The sequence below is a fragment of the Musca domestica genome, unplaced genomic scaffold (assembly GCF_030504385.1).
Source record: "Musca domestica strain aabys unplaced genomic scaffold, Musca_domestica.polishedcontigs.V.1.1 27, whole genome shotgun sequence".
Classification (NCBI taxonomy): domain Eukaryota; kingdom Metazoa; phylum Arthropoda; class Insecta; order Diptera; family Muscidae; genus Musca; species Musca domestica.
In genome coordinates, this window is record NW_026712286.1 from 6154284 (window position 1) to 6173937 (window position 19654).

The 19654-nt window shown below is 31.5% G+C and overlaps 1 protein-coding gene across 2 annotated transcripts in view; it reads right to left on the reverse strand.

Moving 5' to 3' along the window:
* The window catches only part of LOC101896320 (ecdysone-induced protein 75B, isoforms C/D), a 307818-nt gene extending 293283 nt beyond the window's left edge, over positions 1-14535 (reverse strand). The window contains exons 1-3 of one of the 2 annotated variants that reach the window (XM_059124111.1): positions 14416-14535; positions 9269-11416; positions 8495-8893 (exon numbers count right to left, since the gene is read on the reverse strand). In XM_059124111.1, coding sequence (XP_058980094.1) covers positions 8495-8893; positions 9269-10301 — 1432 coding nt within the window. In that variant the 5' untranslated portion in view covers positions 10302-11416; positions 14416-14535. The remainder of the gene's footprint in view (positions 1-8494; positions 8894-9268; positions 11417-14415) is intronic. The other variant, XM_059124112.1, reaches the window with a different exon arrangement.
* Between the last annotated feature and the right edge of the window lie 5119 nt (positions 14536-19654).

The following is a 19654-nucleotide window of genomic DNA, read 5'->3' on the forward strand; positions in this document are numbered from 1 at the left end:
TGTAGATTCTTTAAAAATATTTTTTTTTCCAGGAGCAGGTACCAATTTTGATTTTAATTTTTTCTTCCAAGTCTTAACAAATATGTATTTTTTTTAATTCTGGTTGTGGTTTAAAAGAATATACTATTCAAAAAGCAAATCTGGACGTTGATTTTTAAAAAATATTTTTTCAAAAAGCAATTCTGGAGGTTTTTTTTTTGTTTTTAATAAAAGAAATCCATTTTCATTAAAAAAAAATTGAAGACTTAAAAAACTTGATTTGATTTAAATATTTTTTTTTTCAAAGATTTAAAAAACATGGCCAAGTTATAAAACTGATTTTTTAAATCATGTTTTTCCTGAAGAAGTTATAAACGTGGACTTAAAAAAAATCTAGAATCCGCAACCATCGAGAAATGCGGAAAAATTTTTTTTTGAAGTCTTAAAAAACTTGATTTGATTTTAAATATTTTTTTTCGAAGGTTTAAAAAACTTGGATTTTTTTAAATATTTTTTCCTGGACCAGTTATAAAAGTGAATTTTTAAAACATATTTTTCCTGAACAAGTTATAAACGTGGATTTTTAAAAAAATATTTTTTCTAGGATCCGCAACCATCAAGAATTTTCAAAAATATTTTTCCTGGACCAGTTATAAACGTGGATTTTTAAAAAAATATTTTTTCCTAGACCAATTATAAATGTGGATTTTTTAAAAATATTCTTTTTCCTGGATCAGTTTTAAACGTCAATTTAAAAAACAAAGATTTTTTTTCCTGGAACAGTTAAAAAACTGGATTTAAAAAAATATTTTTTCCGGGACCCGTTTTAAAAACGGATTTTTAAAAAATATTTTTTCCAGGACCTTTTATAAACGTGGATTTTTAAAAAATATTTTTTCAAGAAGCAATTCTCGACGTGGATTTAAAAAAAAATATTTTTTCAAGAAGTAATTCTCCACGTGGATTTTAAAAAAATATTTTTTCCTAAATCAGTTTCAAAAGATAATTTTTGAAAAAATATTTTTTTCTGGGCCAGTTATAAATGTGGAATTTTAAAGAATATTTTTTCGGGAGCAGTTATAAATGTAGATTTTTAAAAACATACTTTTTCTTGGATCAGTTTTAAACGTCAATTAAAAAAAAATAATTTTTTCCTGGAACAGTTATAAATCTGGACTTAAAAAAATATTTTTTCCTGGACCCGATTTAAACACGGATTTAAAAAAAATATTTTTTCTAGGACCTGTATAAACGTGAATTTTTAAAAAATATTTTTTCCTGGACCAGTTATAAACATGTACTTCTAAAAAATATTTTTTCAAGAAGCAATTCCCGACGTAGATTTTTCAAAAATATTTTTTCCTGAATCAGTTTCAAAAGAAAAGTTTTGAAAAAATATTTTTTTCTGGACCAGTTAAAAACGTGGATTTTTAAAAAATATTTTTCCGGACCAGTTATAAACATGGATCTAAAAAAGAATAATTTTTCCTGGACCAGCTATAAATGTGGATTTTTAAAAAATATTTTTTCAGGACCAGTTATAAACGTGGATTTTTAAAAAATAGTTTTTCCAGGACGTTATAAACATGGATTTTTAAAAAATATATTTTCCGGACCAGTTATAAACGAGGGTGTTCAAGAAATATTTTTTCCCAGACCAGATATAAACGTGGATTTAAAAAAAATATATTTTTTCTTGGGCCAGTTTTAAAAGATATTCTTTTCCCCGGACCAGATATAAACGTGGATTTTTTTCATTTAAAAATATTTTTTTAATAATTAAAAAAAAAACGTGTATTCTTTTAAAAATATTTTTTTAATAATTTAAAAAACATGGATTTTTTTAAATATTTTAAAAAACGTGGATTTTTTTAAAAATATTTTTTTAATAACTTAAAAAAGTGGATTATTTTAAAAATATTTTTTTTAATAATTTAAAAAACGTGGATTTTTTCAAAAATGTTTTTTTAATAATTTAAAAAACGTGGATTTTTTTAAAAATATTTTTTAATAATTTAAAAAACGTGGATTTTTTTTTTAATATTTTTTTAATAATTTAAAAAACATGGACTTTTTTTAAATATTATTTTTAATAATTTAAAAAAGTCGATTTTTTTTTAAAATAATTTTTTAATAATTTAAAAAACTTGGATTTTTTAAAAAATATTTTTTTAATAATTTAAAAAACGTGGATTTTTTAAACAAATTTTTCGAAGATTTAGAAATGTGGATTTTTTAAAAATATTTAAAAAACGTGGATATTTTTAAATATTAAAAAATATGGATTTGTTAAAAATATATTTAAAAATGTGAAGATGGTAGATATTGGTCCACTCCTTCTTGTACCTCCCCCACAAACGGATCAAAATTTTGAATAATCAAAATGCTCATAAAATGCGAAGTAAGCACCCTATTATCCTAAAATTTCACAAATCCCAGTTTTTCCAGCCACAGAAGATGTGGTGTGAAAATGGGATAAATCAGCCAATCCCTTCTGGTACCTCCCCCACAAAGCGTCAACATTTTTGAATAATTATAACTCTCATATGACGCAAAATTAGTATCCGATTGTCTTCAAATTACACACAACCTAATATTTCTGCGTACACAAGATCTGGTATGAAGATGGTATATAGCGGTCCATTCCTTCTGGTACCTGCCCACAAGGGGTCAAAATTTTTGAATAATTATAACTCTAATAAAATAACAAATAATCATCCGAATGTCTTCAAATTCCAAACAGCAAACTTGCTATATCAAAATATTGCTCTCAGCCAGGGGTCGGATGTGAATTTGAAATTCATCGGGCCAGTCCTGTGAAAGTTCTTCAATTCCCAGCCTGCTTTTTTATTTCGTTTTATTATAACTCTGAAATACTCCCCATAAACCCACATTATTTTGTTGTGTTTTTTCATTTCCGTAAATATCAAAGATCTTTGATTTAATAAAAAAACAACAACAACAGCACCGCTATGACGCATTCCGCCAACAAACGTCATGAGAACTTTAAATATCCAACTGCTGTGGCTTTTGTTGTATTTTTTTTAGACGACGGGACAAACAAGTGTTGCAACTTTTGTTTCACTTGTTTTCGGAATTGTTTAAATAAATACAAATACATATTGTTTTTATTTAATTATACAATAAAAAAACAGCAACAACAACAATAACATCACATTACTAACGCAAAAATAAACAATGAAACAAAAATCTTGAATTCGAATAAAAACGGTTTCTCGCCTGACTTTGTCGGGTATTAAATTACGAGGTTAAATAACGGTTTAGCCGAATGAATGTTTTTGTCCGTGTTTTTTTTTTTTTTTGTTGTTGTTGATGCCGTTGTTTGTTTTCCCCGCCATGCCAGGCCAGAAAAATAATAATTTGTCATGCCACGACCATTTGTTTAATTCCAGCTTGAAATTGCAACCCAGTGATTCTTGTTTCGTTTTCTCAATTTCAAATCGAATTATAAACAATTTGTGGAGACTCGAAACTTTCCCAGAAAAGCCCAGAAATTTTGTTTATGTTTAAATGAAATGCTCTTTTTTCGAAAATGGCTCAGAGGAAATCTGATCGGAAGATATGACACTGGCATAAACATCTGTTACACCCGACATCCAACAAATTCTTAAGCTTTCTTTGTCCCTAGGTTCCCCTCTCTCTCTCTCTCTCTTTCTCCATCACCTTGATGTAAGCTCTCGCTATGGCCAGCCTATTAAATTGCAATTTTCTTTGTCCATTTGCGTTTGTCTCTACTGACCTTAATTTTCGCTTTGCCAATTAGAAAAAAAAAAACAGACATATGTACTTTCATGTGAGTTTCCCCCTTTCCCCACCTTCCCCAGGTTTATAGTTGCCCTCCACACAAGTGACAACAAGTTTGCATTCGAATTTAATTATTACATTTGCGTTTTCTCTTTCATTTGAAAATTGCCATGAAATTTATTTCCTAGTCGATTGACTGGTTTTCTAGCAATGACGAGGGGGGATTGGAAATTTCGGGGAAGAAAAAAAAATCGGGAAGAAAAAAAATTATTTGGACCTTAAAAAATATTTTTAAAAAATCCACATAAATATTTGGAATTTGAAAAAATATTTTTAAAAATCCAAGTTTGCTGAGGATCCTTTAAAAAATATTTTTAAAAATCCACGTTTGCTGAGGATCCGTTAAAAAATATTTTTAAAAATCCACGTTTGCTGAGGATCCTTTAAACAATATTTTTAAAGAATCCACGTTTGGTGAGGATCCGTTAAAAAATATTTTTAAAGAATCCAGGTTTGGTGAGGATCCTTGAAAAAATATTTTTAAAGAATCCACGTTTGGTGAGGATCCGTTAAAAAATATTTTTAAAAATTCACGTTCATATAGGGACCTTGAAAAAATATTTTTAAAAAATCCACATTCATATTTGGACCTTGAAAAAATATTTTTATCATATATGGACCTTGAAAAAATATTTTTAAAAAATCCACGTTAATATTTGGACCTTGAAAAAATATTTTTAAAAAATCCACGTTAATATTTGGACCTTGAAAAAATATTTTTAAAAAATCCACGTTAATATTTGGACCTTGAAAAAATATTTTTAAAAAATCCACGTTAATATTTGGACCTTGAAAAAATATTTTCAAAGAATCCACGTTCATATTTGGACCCTGAAAAAATATTTTTAAACATCCACATTCATATATGGAACTTGAAAAAATATTTGGGAAAGGAAGAAAATAATTTTCAAAAAAAAAATTAAATTTTGTCAGGCAAAGGTTCTCAAATAATACACTTTTCCTAAACGTCCTTGGAAAAATATTTTTAAAAATCCACGTTTGCTGAGGATCTGTTAAAAAATATTTTTAAAAATTCACGTTTGCTGAGGATCCTTTAAACAATATTTTTAAAGAATCCACGTTTGGTGAGGATCCGTTAAAAAATATTTTTAAAGAATCCACGTTTGGTGAGGATCCTTGAAAAAATATTTTTAAAGAATCCACGTTTGCTGAGGATCCTTGAAAAAATATTCTTAAAAAATCCACGTTCATATATGGACCTTGAAAAAATATTTTTAAAAAATCCACGTCTGTTGAGGGTTCTTGGAAAAATATTTTTTAAAAATCTACATTCATATTTGGACCTTGAAAAAATATTTTTAAAAAATCCACGTTCATATATGGACCTTGAAAAAATATTTTTAAAAATCCACGTTCATATTTGGACCTTGAAAAAATATTAAAAAAAATCCACGTTCATATTTGGATCTTGAAAAAATATTAAAAAAAATCCACGTTCATATTTGGATCTTGAAAAAATATTTTTAAAAAATTCACGTTAATATTTTGACATTAAAAATTTTTTTTTAAAAAATGCACGTTCATATATGGACGTTGAATAAATATTTTTAAAAAATCCACGTTCATATCTGGACCTTGAAAAAATATTTTTAAAAAATCCACGTTAATATATGGACCTTGAAAAAATATTTAAAAAAATCCACGTTAATATTTGGACCTTAAAAAAATATTTTTAAAAAATCCACATTAGTTGAGGGTCCTTGAAAAAATATTTTTAAAAAATCCACGTTTGTTGAGGGTCCCTGAAAAAATATTTTTAAAAAATCCACGTTTCTTGAGGGTCCTTGAAAAAATATTTTAAAAAAATCCACGTTTCTTGAGGGTCCTTGAAAAAATATTTTTTATAATATCCAAGGAACTTGAAAAAATATTTTTAAAAATCCACGTTTCTTGAGGGTCCTTGAAAAAATATTTTTAAGAAATTCACGTTTGTAGAGGGTCCTTGGAAAATATTTGTAAAAAGTAGGTTTTAAAATAATTCCAAAAAATATTAAAAAAATTTTTAACACACTGCCTATCATCTGTCCACCCTATCCCCGATGGCTACTTGCACTGTCTGCCTCAAGCTTGGTGGACCAGTTTGGTTTTCGGTTTCTGTCAAGTGACAGTTATGTTGGCAAGTGTATATTGTCATGGCAATATCTCGGCATAGCTAAACTTGTACATGTTTAGATATATATCCAAGGCACATAAATAAAAATATATGAATTTGTAAAGAAAAAAATCACTGGCGAGACATATTGTCATATGCCCACATAGCATCAACCATCCCTCCATCCCCTCTCTCTCTCTCTTTCCCAGTAGATATTTATTCAGGGTCAACTTGTTTTAAAAAAACAAAAACAAAAAACATTCTATTTGTTTGGCATTTGTTTGTATATAGAATTTATCTTATTGTTGTTGTAATATTGTTGTATTTAGTTTGTTGTAACAAGTAGGAAAGAAAACAGTGAAAAAAACGGTATTAACGCTGTAACAGGTTTCTCTTGGCGAGAAACGGTGGTCATGGAGGCCCCCTTGAACATGTTCCGTTATATAAATGACATAGAAATTAACTGGAACTGGAAATTGTTAACAAACAATGGTGAATTGAAATAAATATTTCATGGGAAATAAAATGTTATTTTTTGTGAAGGACATGGCCGCAGGATGTGAATATGCCCACACGCAAAGGGAGATAATGTAACAGTTTTCCTCTCTGAGATTAATTGGAATTTTATTTTGGATTAGCTCACATTCTTGGAATACGATGGAAATTTCATAATCGATAGAATTTAGGGAAAATTTAAGGAAATAATATTTCAAGTCTACGATAGTTCAATAAATCTACATCTACTCTACCGTAGATGTCCCCTGGCAACATCTACTCTCGAGTAGATGTCCCCTAACAACATCTACTCTAGCGTAGATGTCCCCTGACTACATCTATTCTACCGTAGATGTCCCCTGACAACATCTACTCTACCGTAGATGTCCCCTGACAACATCTACTCTACCGTAGATGTCCCCTGGCAACATCTACTCTCCGATAGATGTCCCCTGGCAACATCTACTATACCGTAGATGTCCCCTGGCAACATCTACTCTCCGGTAGATGTCCCCCGACAACACCTACTCTATCGTAGATGTCCTCTGGCAACATCTACTTTACAGTAGATGTCCCCTGGCAACATCTACTCTTACGTAGATGTTCATTGGGACCATCTGCTCTTAAGTAGATGTCGCCTGGTAGCATCTATCGGCAGTAGATGTCCCCTGGCAACATCTACTCTACCATAGATGTTCCCAGGCAACATCTACTCGGCAGTAGATGTCCCATGGAAAAATCTACTCTACCGTAGATGTATCCGGAGACCATCTACCCTACAGTAGATGTCGCCTGGCAGCATCTACTCGGCAGTAGATGTCCCCTGGCAACATCTACTCTACCATAGATGTCCCCTGGCAACATCTACTCTACCATAGATGTTCCCAGGCAACATCTACTCTACTGTAGATGTCCCCTGGCAATATCTACTCTGCAGTAGATGTCCCCTGGCAACATCTACTCTGCAGTAGATGTCCCCTGGCAACATCTACTCTACAGTAGATGTCCCTTGACAATATCTACTCTATCGCAGATATCCCCCGAGGCCATCTACTCTACGATAGATATCCCTCGAGGCCATCTACTCTACCGTAGATGTCCCCTGACATCATATACTCTGCAGTAGATGTCTCTTGGCAACATCTACTCTACCGTAGATGTCTCCTGGCAACATCTACTTTACAGTAGATGTCCCCTGACAATATCTACCCTTACGTAGATGTTCATTGGGACCATCTGCTCTTAAGTAGATGTCGCCTGGCAGCAACTATCGCCAGTAGATGTCCCCTGGCAACATCTACTCTAGCGTAGATGTCCCCTGACAATATCTACTCTATCGTAGATATCCCCCGAGGCCATTTACTCTACGGTAGATATCCCTCGAGGCCATCTACTCTACCGTAGATGTTCCCTGGCAACATCTACTCCATCGTAGATGTTCCCTGGCATTATCTACTCTATCGTAGATGTCCCCTGGCAACATCTACTCCAGCGTAGATGTCCCCTGGCAACATCTACTCTTCCGTAGATGTCCCCTGGCAACATCTACTCGGCAGTAGATGTCCCATGGAAAAATCTACTCTACCGTAGATGTCTCCGGAGACCATCTACCCTACAGTAGATGTAGCCTGGCAGCATCTACTCGGCAGTAGATGTCCCCTGGCAACATCTACTCTACCATAGATGTTCCCAGGCAACATCTACTCTACCGTAGATGTTCCCAGGCAACATCTACTCTACTGTAGATGTCCCCTGGCAATATCTACTCTGCAGTAGATGTCCCCTGGCAACATCTACTCTGCAGTAGATGTCCCCCGAGGCCATCTACTCTACGATAGATATCCCTCGAGGCCATCTACTCTACCGTAGATGTCCCCTGACATCATATACTCTGCAGTAAATGTCTCTTGGGACCATCTACTCTACTCTAGTCCGAAATAAAGCCTCGGATTCCAATGACCTTCTATTCTCAATAAAATTTGGTCCTTCGAGTCATTTTTAAATTTAGCAATAATTTATTCAAAATGGTCCTTCGACCTTCTTCCAAATTTTTATAAAATTTTAAAAATGTTTCGTACTCACCTAAATCTGGTATCGAGCTGGATGGCTCTTCACAGCTGCCATTTAGACCCATTGAACTAGAGCTGGACATTGATGTCTGCTGTTGATGGGAACCCATAGAGGATGAGGCTGCTGACGATGACGACCCCGATGATGAGGATGGAGAACAGGCCATGGCCGATGATCTGTCGGCCATACAGTTGCCGGGACCACCACCTATAACGACTGCATGATGTGTACCACCCAGACCCAGGGAGGCAGAGGTGTGTTTGATTTTTGGTGGCGGCGGTGGTGGTGGTGGACGCATGGCAGTATTGTTGGAGGTACAGGAATTTGTGGAAGAATTCGAAACGGCGGAGGCGGAGGAGGAGGAAGAAGAAGACGTAGAATTTGTTAAGTGATGACCGCTACTGCTGGAAACTACAGGAGTACGAAAAATGTGAGTTGACGACGAATTAGCAGAATTCAGGGTGGAGGGGGTGACGGATGAAGATGATGACGAAGAAGATGATGATGATGATGGTAAGTAGACTTGTTGTTGTTGTTGGTGATGATGATGATGATTATTGTGAAGACCTGATGATGAATGCTGATGATTTGTGGGCGTGGATGTAATAATGTGATGTTGTTGTTGTTGTGGCGGCTGGCCTGATTGGTGGGCGGCATAGGCCAGATGTGTGGTGGCCTGTTGCTGGTGTTGGGAGTGCTGATGATGGTGCGGCTGATTGCTGTTGGTAATGAGATTGACCACATATTTTCGGGTGGCCGGTGAATTTGTAATGATATATTTCTGACCTGTAACGGGATTTCCTGAAGAAGACGAGGAGGAGGAGGCCGCCGAACTTTGTGTTGGCGGTGGCGGAGGTGGAGGCGGCGGCGGTGGTGGCGATGACGGCGAAGACGATGACCCGGATTGAGGCGTGTAACGTCTTATCAGACCGACAGCCCCGCCGTTGGCTGGTGAAACCGGCGCGGAACGCGAGTAGTGTTGCAAGGGCGGCGGTGAAACCGATTGCCTTCTCAGGCTATTGGCACAGGCAATGGTGGTGGTCGACTCCTCATAGAGACGGCCATCGCGTATGACGCGCACATGTTGCTGCGACGGTTGTGGTTGCTGTTGAAACTGTTGGTTTGAGGCTAGGGAACCTGAGCTCAATGATTGCTGTGATGGTTGTTGTTGTTGTGACTGTTGCTGGTGATGTAAAGGCGGTGGTGATGAAGGCGCTGAGTGGCTATTCTGACTGTGGGATACAGCCAATGAAACTCGATGATATTGCGAGGGACTGGCGGAGTGACGCCGTGAGATGTGATGCCCCGGAGACCCCGTTGAAGAGACTGTGGCGGCGGCAGCAGCTGAGGAGGGCAGGGTTCGGGTAATAATTATCTGCTGTCCTGTCCCGCCCGTCCCTGAACGCTGCTCCCCGCTAAGCGGTATTTGTACATATTCCACACGTGGTGTGAGAATGACCTTCTGAGAGTTGCCGTTGTTGGTAATGCCCTGACGTGGAGGTACGGTTTGAACTTGTACATGTTGGTAACGCTGCGGGGGAGGCGGGGGTTGGGTTGCTGTGGAAATCATGTTGGCGGCATTATTGTCGGAGGACATTTGACGCTCTCGCAGATCCTTTTCCTCGAGATGTAGCATCTCATAGTCCAGGGGTTCGGTTTTGATGATTTTTATCCCCGGAGCCAGGGTGGTGGTGGAGGTATTTGCCTGAGCACTACCCCCAGGGTTGCCAACCCCATTGCTGTTGTTATTACTCGTATTGGCATTGGCCTCTCTAGCCAAATTGGCCGCTGCCTCTAGGCATCTCAGTTTTTTCAACATTTTTTCTTTTTTTTTTTTTTTTTGAGGGGGGAGCGGGGCTTCTCCTTGGATTTTTTTTAGAAAAATATATAACTTTGTTCCAAAACTATTTTGTATTTTTTTGTTTGCTGGGTGGATTATATCCAAATCACTTGTTTTTGTTGTTGTTGTTGCTGACTTGAGTAAACCTTAAAGAATTTTTTTTTTGTTTTTTGATCTATGGCTGGCTTCTGATTTAGCTTTGACTCCCTTTATTTTTTAGGTTTAAATCCTTATGAGCTACAAATTTGTTATCCTTATAAAAAAATCAGTCTCTTCTCTTGAGGGTGTGTGTGTAGGTGTATGTCCTCTGTGTGTTGTGATGATGATATCCTTGATTTGATCCTGGAATTTTTCTCTTTTTTGTTTTTTTTTTTCTCTTACTTCTCCAACCTTTGCTTCTAGCTTTGCTTAGACTTAGCTTAAATTTTAGATTTGTATTTCAAATTTTATTCAAAATATTTGATCAGCCTTCAATGTTGCATATCCTTAAACTGCCTTAAATTACTGCCAAAGGAAAAAATGGTTCAAAAATTTTTATGTTTTTTTTCGAGCTCTCTCACCACATCCTTTTTAAGGTCCTTAAGCCGAAAATTTGTTGATTTTTTTCTGATATATAGAAATATATGTATATATAATTTGTTATATAGCATGTAATAATGATAATATATGTATGTTGTTGTTGTTTTTTTATATCCTCTGATTTCAATTGCTGTTGTCACGTTGTCCTTAAACCTGCTTCTGTTGCCTTAAGATAATCCTAGGGGTTGTTTGTTTTATTTTTTTTTTTTTTTGTTTAATTTTTAGATGAATATAATTTTTAATATTTTTAATATTATTTTGTTTTATATATAATTTTTTGTGATTTTTTTTATTTTTTAATGGAAATTTTGTTTTTATTGTTGAGTTATCCCTTTTTCTCACTTGTAGTTGTTATTGCCTCAGTAGGGGAAGTATGCTGATGATGTATTGTATCCTAATAATACTTGTTGTGGTAGTTGATGATTGGGGTTGGTTGTTGCTGATTTTTTTTTTATTTTTTAAATAATTTTAAAATAATAGGTGATTATTTTTTATAGATTTTATGATGTAGAAAACTGTAAAGAAAAAAAAGAAAGGGGGTTTTAATTAGTAAAAATTTAAAAAAAAATTTAATAATTTTTTAAATGTGTCAATGAGAGAGAATTTTTAGATATGCCATGTTTGAAAAGAATCCCTAACTTAATTTGCGAGTTATGAGAGATATAAGTGCTAAAAATTGTAACCTTTTGTGCGGGAGGTACCAGAAGGAGTAGTCCGATATATTCCATCTTTACACCAGATTTTGGGTTGATAAAAATATTGGGATGTGTGGATTTTGAGGAGAATTGGAAGCTTATTTCATATTTTATGAGCATTTTCGTTATTCAAAATGTTAACCCCTTTGTGGGGGAGGTATCTGAAGGAGTGGTTCGGTATACACCATTTCTACACCAGATTTTTGGTTGATAGAAATATTAGGATGTGCGGAATTTGAAGACGATCTGATGTTTATTTCATATTTAACGAGAGTTATATATTTTTCAAAATGTTGACCCCTTTGTGGGGGAGGTACCAGAAGGAGTGGACCGATATACACCATTTTTACACCAGATTTTTGGTTGATAGAAATATTAGGATGTGCGGAATTTGAAGACGATCTGATGTTTATTTCATATTTAACGAGAGTTATATATTTTTCAAAATTTTGACCCCTTTGTGGGGGAGGTACCAGAAGGAGTGGACCGATATACTCCAACTTCACAGCAGATCTTGTGCTAGTAGAAATATTAGGATGTGTGAAATTTGAAGAGAATCGGGTGCTTAATTTCCCATTTTATAAGCGTTTAGATCATTAAAAATTTTGACCTCTTTGTGGGGGAGGTACCAGAAGGAGTGATGCGATATATTCCATTTTCACACCAGATTATGTGTTAATAAAAACATTAGGATGTGCGGAATTTGAAGAGAATCGGTTGCATTCTTCGCATTATATGAGAGTTATAATTATTCAAAATGTTGACCCCTTTGTGGGGGAGGTACCAGAAGGAGTTTACCGATATAGTCCATCTTTGCATGAGATATTGTTTTAGTAGAAATATTGGGATGTGCCGAGTTTGAAATTAATCGGATGCATATTTTACAATTTTATAAGCGTTTTAATTATCAAGAATTTTGACTCCGTTGTGGGGGAGGTAGCAGGAGTGGTCCGAATTATTCCATTTTCACAGCAGATTTTCTGTTATATAAATATTTGGATGTGTAAAATTTCGAGACAATCGGACTTTAAAGTCACAGTTTATAAGAGTGATAATTATTCAAAATGTTAACCCTTTGTGGGGGGAGGTACCAGAAGGAGTGGTCCGAAATATTCCATCTTCACACTAGATTTTCTGTTAGTGGAAATATTGAGATGTGCGGAAATGTAAGAGAATCGGATGCTTATTTCACAGTTTATAAGAGTGATAATTATTCAAAATGTTAACCCTTTGTGGGGGAGGTAGCAAAAGGAGTGGTCTGATATATTCCATCTTCATACCATAGTTTGTGTTGATAGAAATATTGGGATGTGTAAAATTTGAAGAGAATCGGATTCTTATTTCGCGTTTTATGAGTTTCATGATTATTTAAAATTTTAACCCCTTGGTGGGGGAGGTACCAGAAGGATTAGGCCGATATTATCCATTTTCACACGTGCCATAGCATTTATAAAAATTTTAGGATTGGCAAAGTTTGAACAAGATCAGTTGATCTTTTCTTATTCTATAAGGTATATTATTTTCTGTGAAAATGCTGAACTTTTGTGGAGGAGGTACCAGAAGGAGTGGGCAAATATTGCCCATCACCGAACTTGATTCTAGTTTGACAATAATATTACGATGCACCAAGTTTGGATCAAATCGGATACTCCTTTTGAGAGTTATCGTTCTTACCAGCCAGACAGACTGACGGATAGACACCCCTAGATGGACTCCAAATGTCTTAAAACGGATTCGGCCCAAAGAGGACTATGGTCTACAACCGAAGAGGCACGTTTTGGCCGTATGCAAGGATATATGCCCTCTGTAGCCAAAAATATGACCTTTAAAAGACGAGGTATTTTTTAAAAATATTTTTCCAAGGATTTATAACAAGCCGAGAATTTTAAAAAATGCGAGAAACTCAACCAATGAAGTTATTTTTTAAAATATATTTCCAAAGACTTTCAACAAAAGTGCAATTTTTAAAAATAATTTTTGCAGGACATTCATTAAATGAAGAATGTTCAAAAATACCTTTGAAGGACCTTCGACAATGCAGGATTTTTTTTTTAATTTTTGTTAAGGATCTGCAAAATACCTAGATCTTTAAAAAAAATATATATTTTCAAAGACTTCCAACTAACGAGAAATTTTTGAGAAACTAAAGTTATATCTTTTAAAAAATACTCCTTAAAGGCCTTAGCAAACTTGGAAATTTAGAAAATTATTTTTCTAGGACCTTAAATAGACGTTGAGTTTTTAAGAATATTTTCCTAGAAAATTCAAGAAACATAGAAGTTAAAAAAATATTATTTCAAGAATTTTCAGCAAAAGTGAGATTTTCAAAAATCCTCAAATTTTTAAACAGATTTTTTCAACAATCAATATTTGTAAATTTTTCCAAGGATGAGATGTTTCTTGGGACCTTTAATAAACAAAAATAATTTTAAATACTTTCAAAGGACCATTTAGTATTTAAAAATATTTTTTACGACTTATAATAATCCAGGAATATTTAAAATAATTTTTTAGGACATTTAATTATCACTGGCATTTTTAAAAATATTTTTTTGGACCTTTAATAAAACTAGAATTTTTTATAAAATTTTGTTAACGACCAGTTATAGACCTGGACTTAATGAAATTTTGTTTCTAGAGGGCCTGCTTCTTTAAATAAAATCTTGTAAGGATCTTCAACAAACAGGACATTTTAAAATAGAAAAATAAAACACAATTTATTTAAAATATTTTTAAATGGACTTTATCAAGCGTGAAATCTTGAAATCTTCTTATATAAATAAGTGAAATAATAATTTTTTTAAGAAAAATACTCTCACCTTAATATAAATTATATTATAAATAAATATGTTGATGTAGAATATATTTGATGATGTTGTTGTTTTTTGTTGATTAAATTAAATAATATCCATAGGTTAGGTTATTTTTTTTAAGTCTGGGTAGTTTGGTTATAGTAGGAAATAAATATTTTTTTTTATTAAAAAAAATATATATGTTAAAATATTTTTTTTTAAATTATTTTCACACAAGAAATTAGGTTTCTCACTTAAGATTCATAAAATAATTTAAATCCACAAAAAATATTTTATTTTTCCATAGAAATTAATGATGATTTTGAGTTAGGTAGTATTTATATACAAAATTTTTTCACATTTATTTCTTATTTTTTTCTTAACAAAAATATATATTTTATTATTATTTTTTTTATTATTTTACTTTGAAGGTATTTTGAAATTATTTTCCACAACTAGTTTTTAGATTAGCCATTTTTGTAGTATTTTGTTGTTGAAAATTAAAAAACGAAAACCTGAAATGAGATAGGAGAAAAAAGGTTGAGATTAGATTTTTTTTTTGGAAAAAGAATTAAACATTTATTTGGAAGGTAAAAATGAAATAAAAAATAAAAATAAATAAAAAAAAAATAAATAAAAAATTAAAAAATAAAAATAAATAAAAATATTAATTATAAAAACTAAGTTTATAAGAGTTATAATAATAATTATTACTATTTTTATAAAAAGTATTATTTTAATTATTATTATTATTATTATTATTATTATTATTATTATTATTATTATTATTATTATTATTATTATTATTATTATTATTATTATTATTATTATTATTATTATTATTATTATTATTATTTATTTATTTATTATTATTATTATTAAGTTATTATTATTATTATTTATTTGGAAGGTAATAATGAAATTAAAAATAAAAAATTAAAAAATAAATAAAAATTAATAAAAATAAATAAAAATATTAATTATAAAAACTATATTTATAAGAGTTATAATAATAATTATTACTATTTTTATAAAAAGTATTATTATAATTATTATTATTATTATTATTATTATTATTATTATTATTATTATTATTATTATTATTATTATTATTATTATTATTATTATTATTATTATTATTATTATTATTATTATTATTATTATTATTATTATTATTATTATTATTATTATTATTATTATTATATTGTTTCTACAGGTTGAGATAAAAAAAACTGCAATAAAGTCAAAGCCATAGTTTTTACATTTTTTTCTTATTTTTTAATTTTTTTTTTTTTTTTTTTTTTTTTTTTTAATGAAAGCAAAAAATGCCGGAAAAAGCATCAAATCTTAGACTAACTTTAGATTTGTTCGAATTGATCACCTTTGGCACGAATTATGGCCTTCAAACGGCCAGTGAAACCGTCACACGCTGCCCAAATGTTGCTCTGCGGTATTTTGGCCCATTTCCGGCGAAGCGCTTGTTTGAGGTGATCGACACTTTGGTATTTTTTAGTGCCAACATTGCTTCCCAAAATACTCCAGACACAATAGTCCAACGGATTGGTATCCGGAGATTTTGGTGGCCATTTTTGCTTTCATTCAATAAAATTAAAAAAAAAATAATGTAAAAATTATGGCTTTGTCATTAATGCAGTTTTTTATCTCACCCTGTATATTTTTTAAATACTTTCAGTTATTTTTTTTTCAATTTTTCCATTTTCCCTCTCCCCACAATTTTTATTCTATATTTGCTTTAGTGTAATTTTTCCATGTTTTTTTAGGTATATATTAATTATTTTCTATTTGTTATTATGGTTAGCATATTTATTCTCTTTCTCGTTGTTGTTGTTGTTTTATTGCTGGTTTGTTGTTTATAAGCGCATTTCGTTGCTGGCTGACTGGCTGGCTGACTAAATGGCTAAACAAAATAGCTTTGCGTCTAAAAAAGTAAAGATAACCTTGAAATATTTTACTGCCGCAAACAAAAAAACAACGGTGGAGAAGAAAAAAAAAACAGCAAACGCAAAAGTACCAGCAGAACGTGTGTACAAACATATGTACTGTGTACATATGTATGAACGAACGTAATCAGCACAATCGTACGACAACATAAAATAAGTTCAATGTGGTGTTGGAAAGAATTGTTTTTTTTTTGTATTTTTTTTTTTGGAATGGAAAAATCTTATTTAGAATTTTTGATCTAATAATACTTGATTTTTTTATTTATTTATTATTATTATTATTTTTTGCTCTACTATTGTCTCTGGGAGACAGGTTTGATTTCTGTTTATTATTCAAAGTTCTGATGCAGCGTAGACAAAAAAAATTGACCATATGTGTCATCATCATCATCAGCAAACTGATCAGGGGTTTGCTTTGAATATCAACTAGGAAACTATTTTCGTTTTTGCCATTCATAATGGGTATGGATTATGACTACTCAGAACACTTCCGTGTATATTTTATTGGGAATTTAAAGGAATTAGTTTATAAAATGGAAGTATATTTTTTTAAAACATATTTTTTGTAGGTTCTAAACAAGCATGGATTCTATAAAAAATATTTTTCAAAGACTCTCAACAAACGCCCATTTAAAAAAAAAAAAAAAATTAAGGACCCTCAAAATATGAGACTACTTTTTAAAATTTTTTTTTAAAGATTCTCTACCAAATGCGTCTATTTTTTAAATATTTTTCAAGAACCCTCAACAATCCCGGATTTTTTAAAAATATTTTTCCAAGGACCCTCAAAAAACATGGATTTTTAAAAATATTTTTAAGACCTCTGACAAACGAGGATTTTTTAAATATATTTTTCCAAGGACCCTCATAAAACGTCGATTTTTATATAAAATATTATTCCAAGGACCCTCAACAAAGGTGAACGACAACAAATTTGGATTTTTTAAAAATATTTTTTGCAAATATTCTCCACAAACGTGAATTTTTAAAAATATTTTTCCAAAGACCATCCGTGGATTTTTTTTAAATAATTTTCCAAGGTCCCACAGCAAATGTGGATTTTTTAAAAATATTTTTCCAAGGACCCTCAACAAACGTGTATTTTTTTATATTTTTCCAAGGACCATCAACAAATGTGGATTTTTTAAAAATATTTTTCAAAAGACCCTCAGCAAAAAGAGGATTTTTTTAAATATATTTTTTCAAGGATCCTCAACAAACCTGGATTTTTAAAAATATATTTTTCCAAGTATTGTCCACAAACGTGAATTTTTGAAAAATATTTTTCCAAGGACCCTCAACAAACGTGGATTTTTAAAAATATTTTTACGGACCTCTGACAAATGTGGAATTTTAAAAATATATTTTTCCAAGTATTCTCCACAGACCTGGATTTTTTAAAAATATTTTTCCAAGGACCCTCAACAAACGCGGATTTTTTAAAAATATTTTTAAGGACCTCTGACAAACGTGGATTTTTACAAATATTTTTAATGACCTCTGACAAACGTTTTTTTTTTTCAATATAACCCCAAAAAACTTGGATTTCTTAAAAATATTTTTAGGGCCCTCTTACAAACGTGAATTTTTTTTAATATTTTTAAGGATCTCTGACAAACGTGGATTTTTAAACAAAATATTATTCCAAGAACCCTCAATGAATGTTGATTTTTTTAAAAATATTTTTCCAAAGACCCTCAAAAAACGTGGATTTCTTAAAAATATTTTTAGGGACATCTGACAAACGTGATTTTTTTAAATTCTTTTAAGGACCTCAGACAAACATGGATTTTTTAAAAATATTTTTAAGGATTTATGGCAAACGTGGATTTTTTAAAAATTGTTTTTAAGGACTTATGACAAACGCGGATGTTTTTAAAATATTTTTTAAGAACTTATGACAAACGTGGTTTTTTTAAATATTTTTTAAGGACTTATGACAACCGTGGATTTTTTTTAAAATATTTTTTAAGGACTTATGACAAACGTGGTTTTTTTAAATATTTTTTAAGGACTTATGACAAACGTGATTTTTTTTAAATATTTTTTAAGGACTCATGACAATCGTGGATTTTTTAAAATATTTTTTAAGAACTTATGACAAATATTATTCCGAGGACCCTTAGAAAACGTGGATTATTAAAAATATATATATTTCTTTTAAATCCACGTTTGTGGAGAATCGTGGATTTTTAAAAATATTTTTCCAAAGACTCTCAGTCAATGTGGATTTTTTATATATATTTTTCCAAAGACCCTCAATAAAGGTAATTTTTTTAAAAATATTTTCCAAGGACCCTCAACAAACGTAGATTTTTTTAATAATATTTTTAAGGACCTCTGACAAACGTGGATTTTAAATTTCTTTAAATTTCCAAAGACCCTCATTTCTACTAACACAATATCCGGTGTGAATATAGAATATATATATCCACTCCTTCCAGTACCTCCCCCACAAAGGGGTCTAAATTTTAAATAACAAAAATTTTCATAAAATGCGAAATAAGCATCCGATTACTTTCATACTCAGCCCAACTTAATATTTCTATCATCAGGCGATCTGATGTAAAGGTAGATTATATCGGTGTACTCCTTCTGGTACCTCCCCCACAAATAGGTAAAAATTTGGAATAACCAAAATGGTCATAAAATTCGAAATATGCATTCCACTCATTCTAAGCTTTATACATGCAAATATTTCTATAAATACAAGGTGTATTTTGATTATGGTGGATATAAGCCCACTCCTTCTGGTACCTCCCTTACAAAGGGGTCAAAATTTTTAATGGACCTTCAACTATCCTTAATTTTTTTATAAATATTTTTTTCAAGGTTCCCTGGGTTTGAAAAGATTTTCTTTTAGGGGCCCTCAATGAACTTAAAATTTTCAAAAAATATTTTTAAAAAGTCCACGTTTATTACTGAACCTGCAAAAATATTTTTAAAAAAATCCACGTTCGTAAAGCGTGCTAGAAAAAAATCTATAATTTTCTATTCAGATTCTCCTTCACATTATTTTTCCTTCCTTCACATTATTTTTTCGTGGGACAAAAGCAGACGTAATTTTTTTTTAAATTATTTTGCAAACACCAAATATAGAATTTTTTTTTTTTTTTGTGAAAAAATATTTTGTCTTGGACCCTCAACAACTCTCAACTTTTATGGCCAAGACTATGAAGAGAGTACTATTAAAAACAAAATATCTTTAATTTTGTCAACATAATAGTCCTTCGAGTATATATAAACCTTCCTCTAGAAAGCATTTCTCTCAGTGTTAAATTTCTTTCCTTTCAAAGGTTAACCAC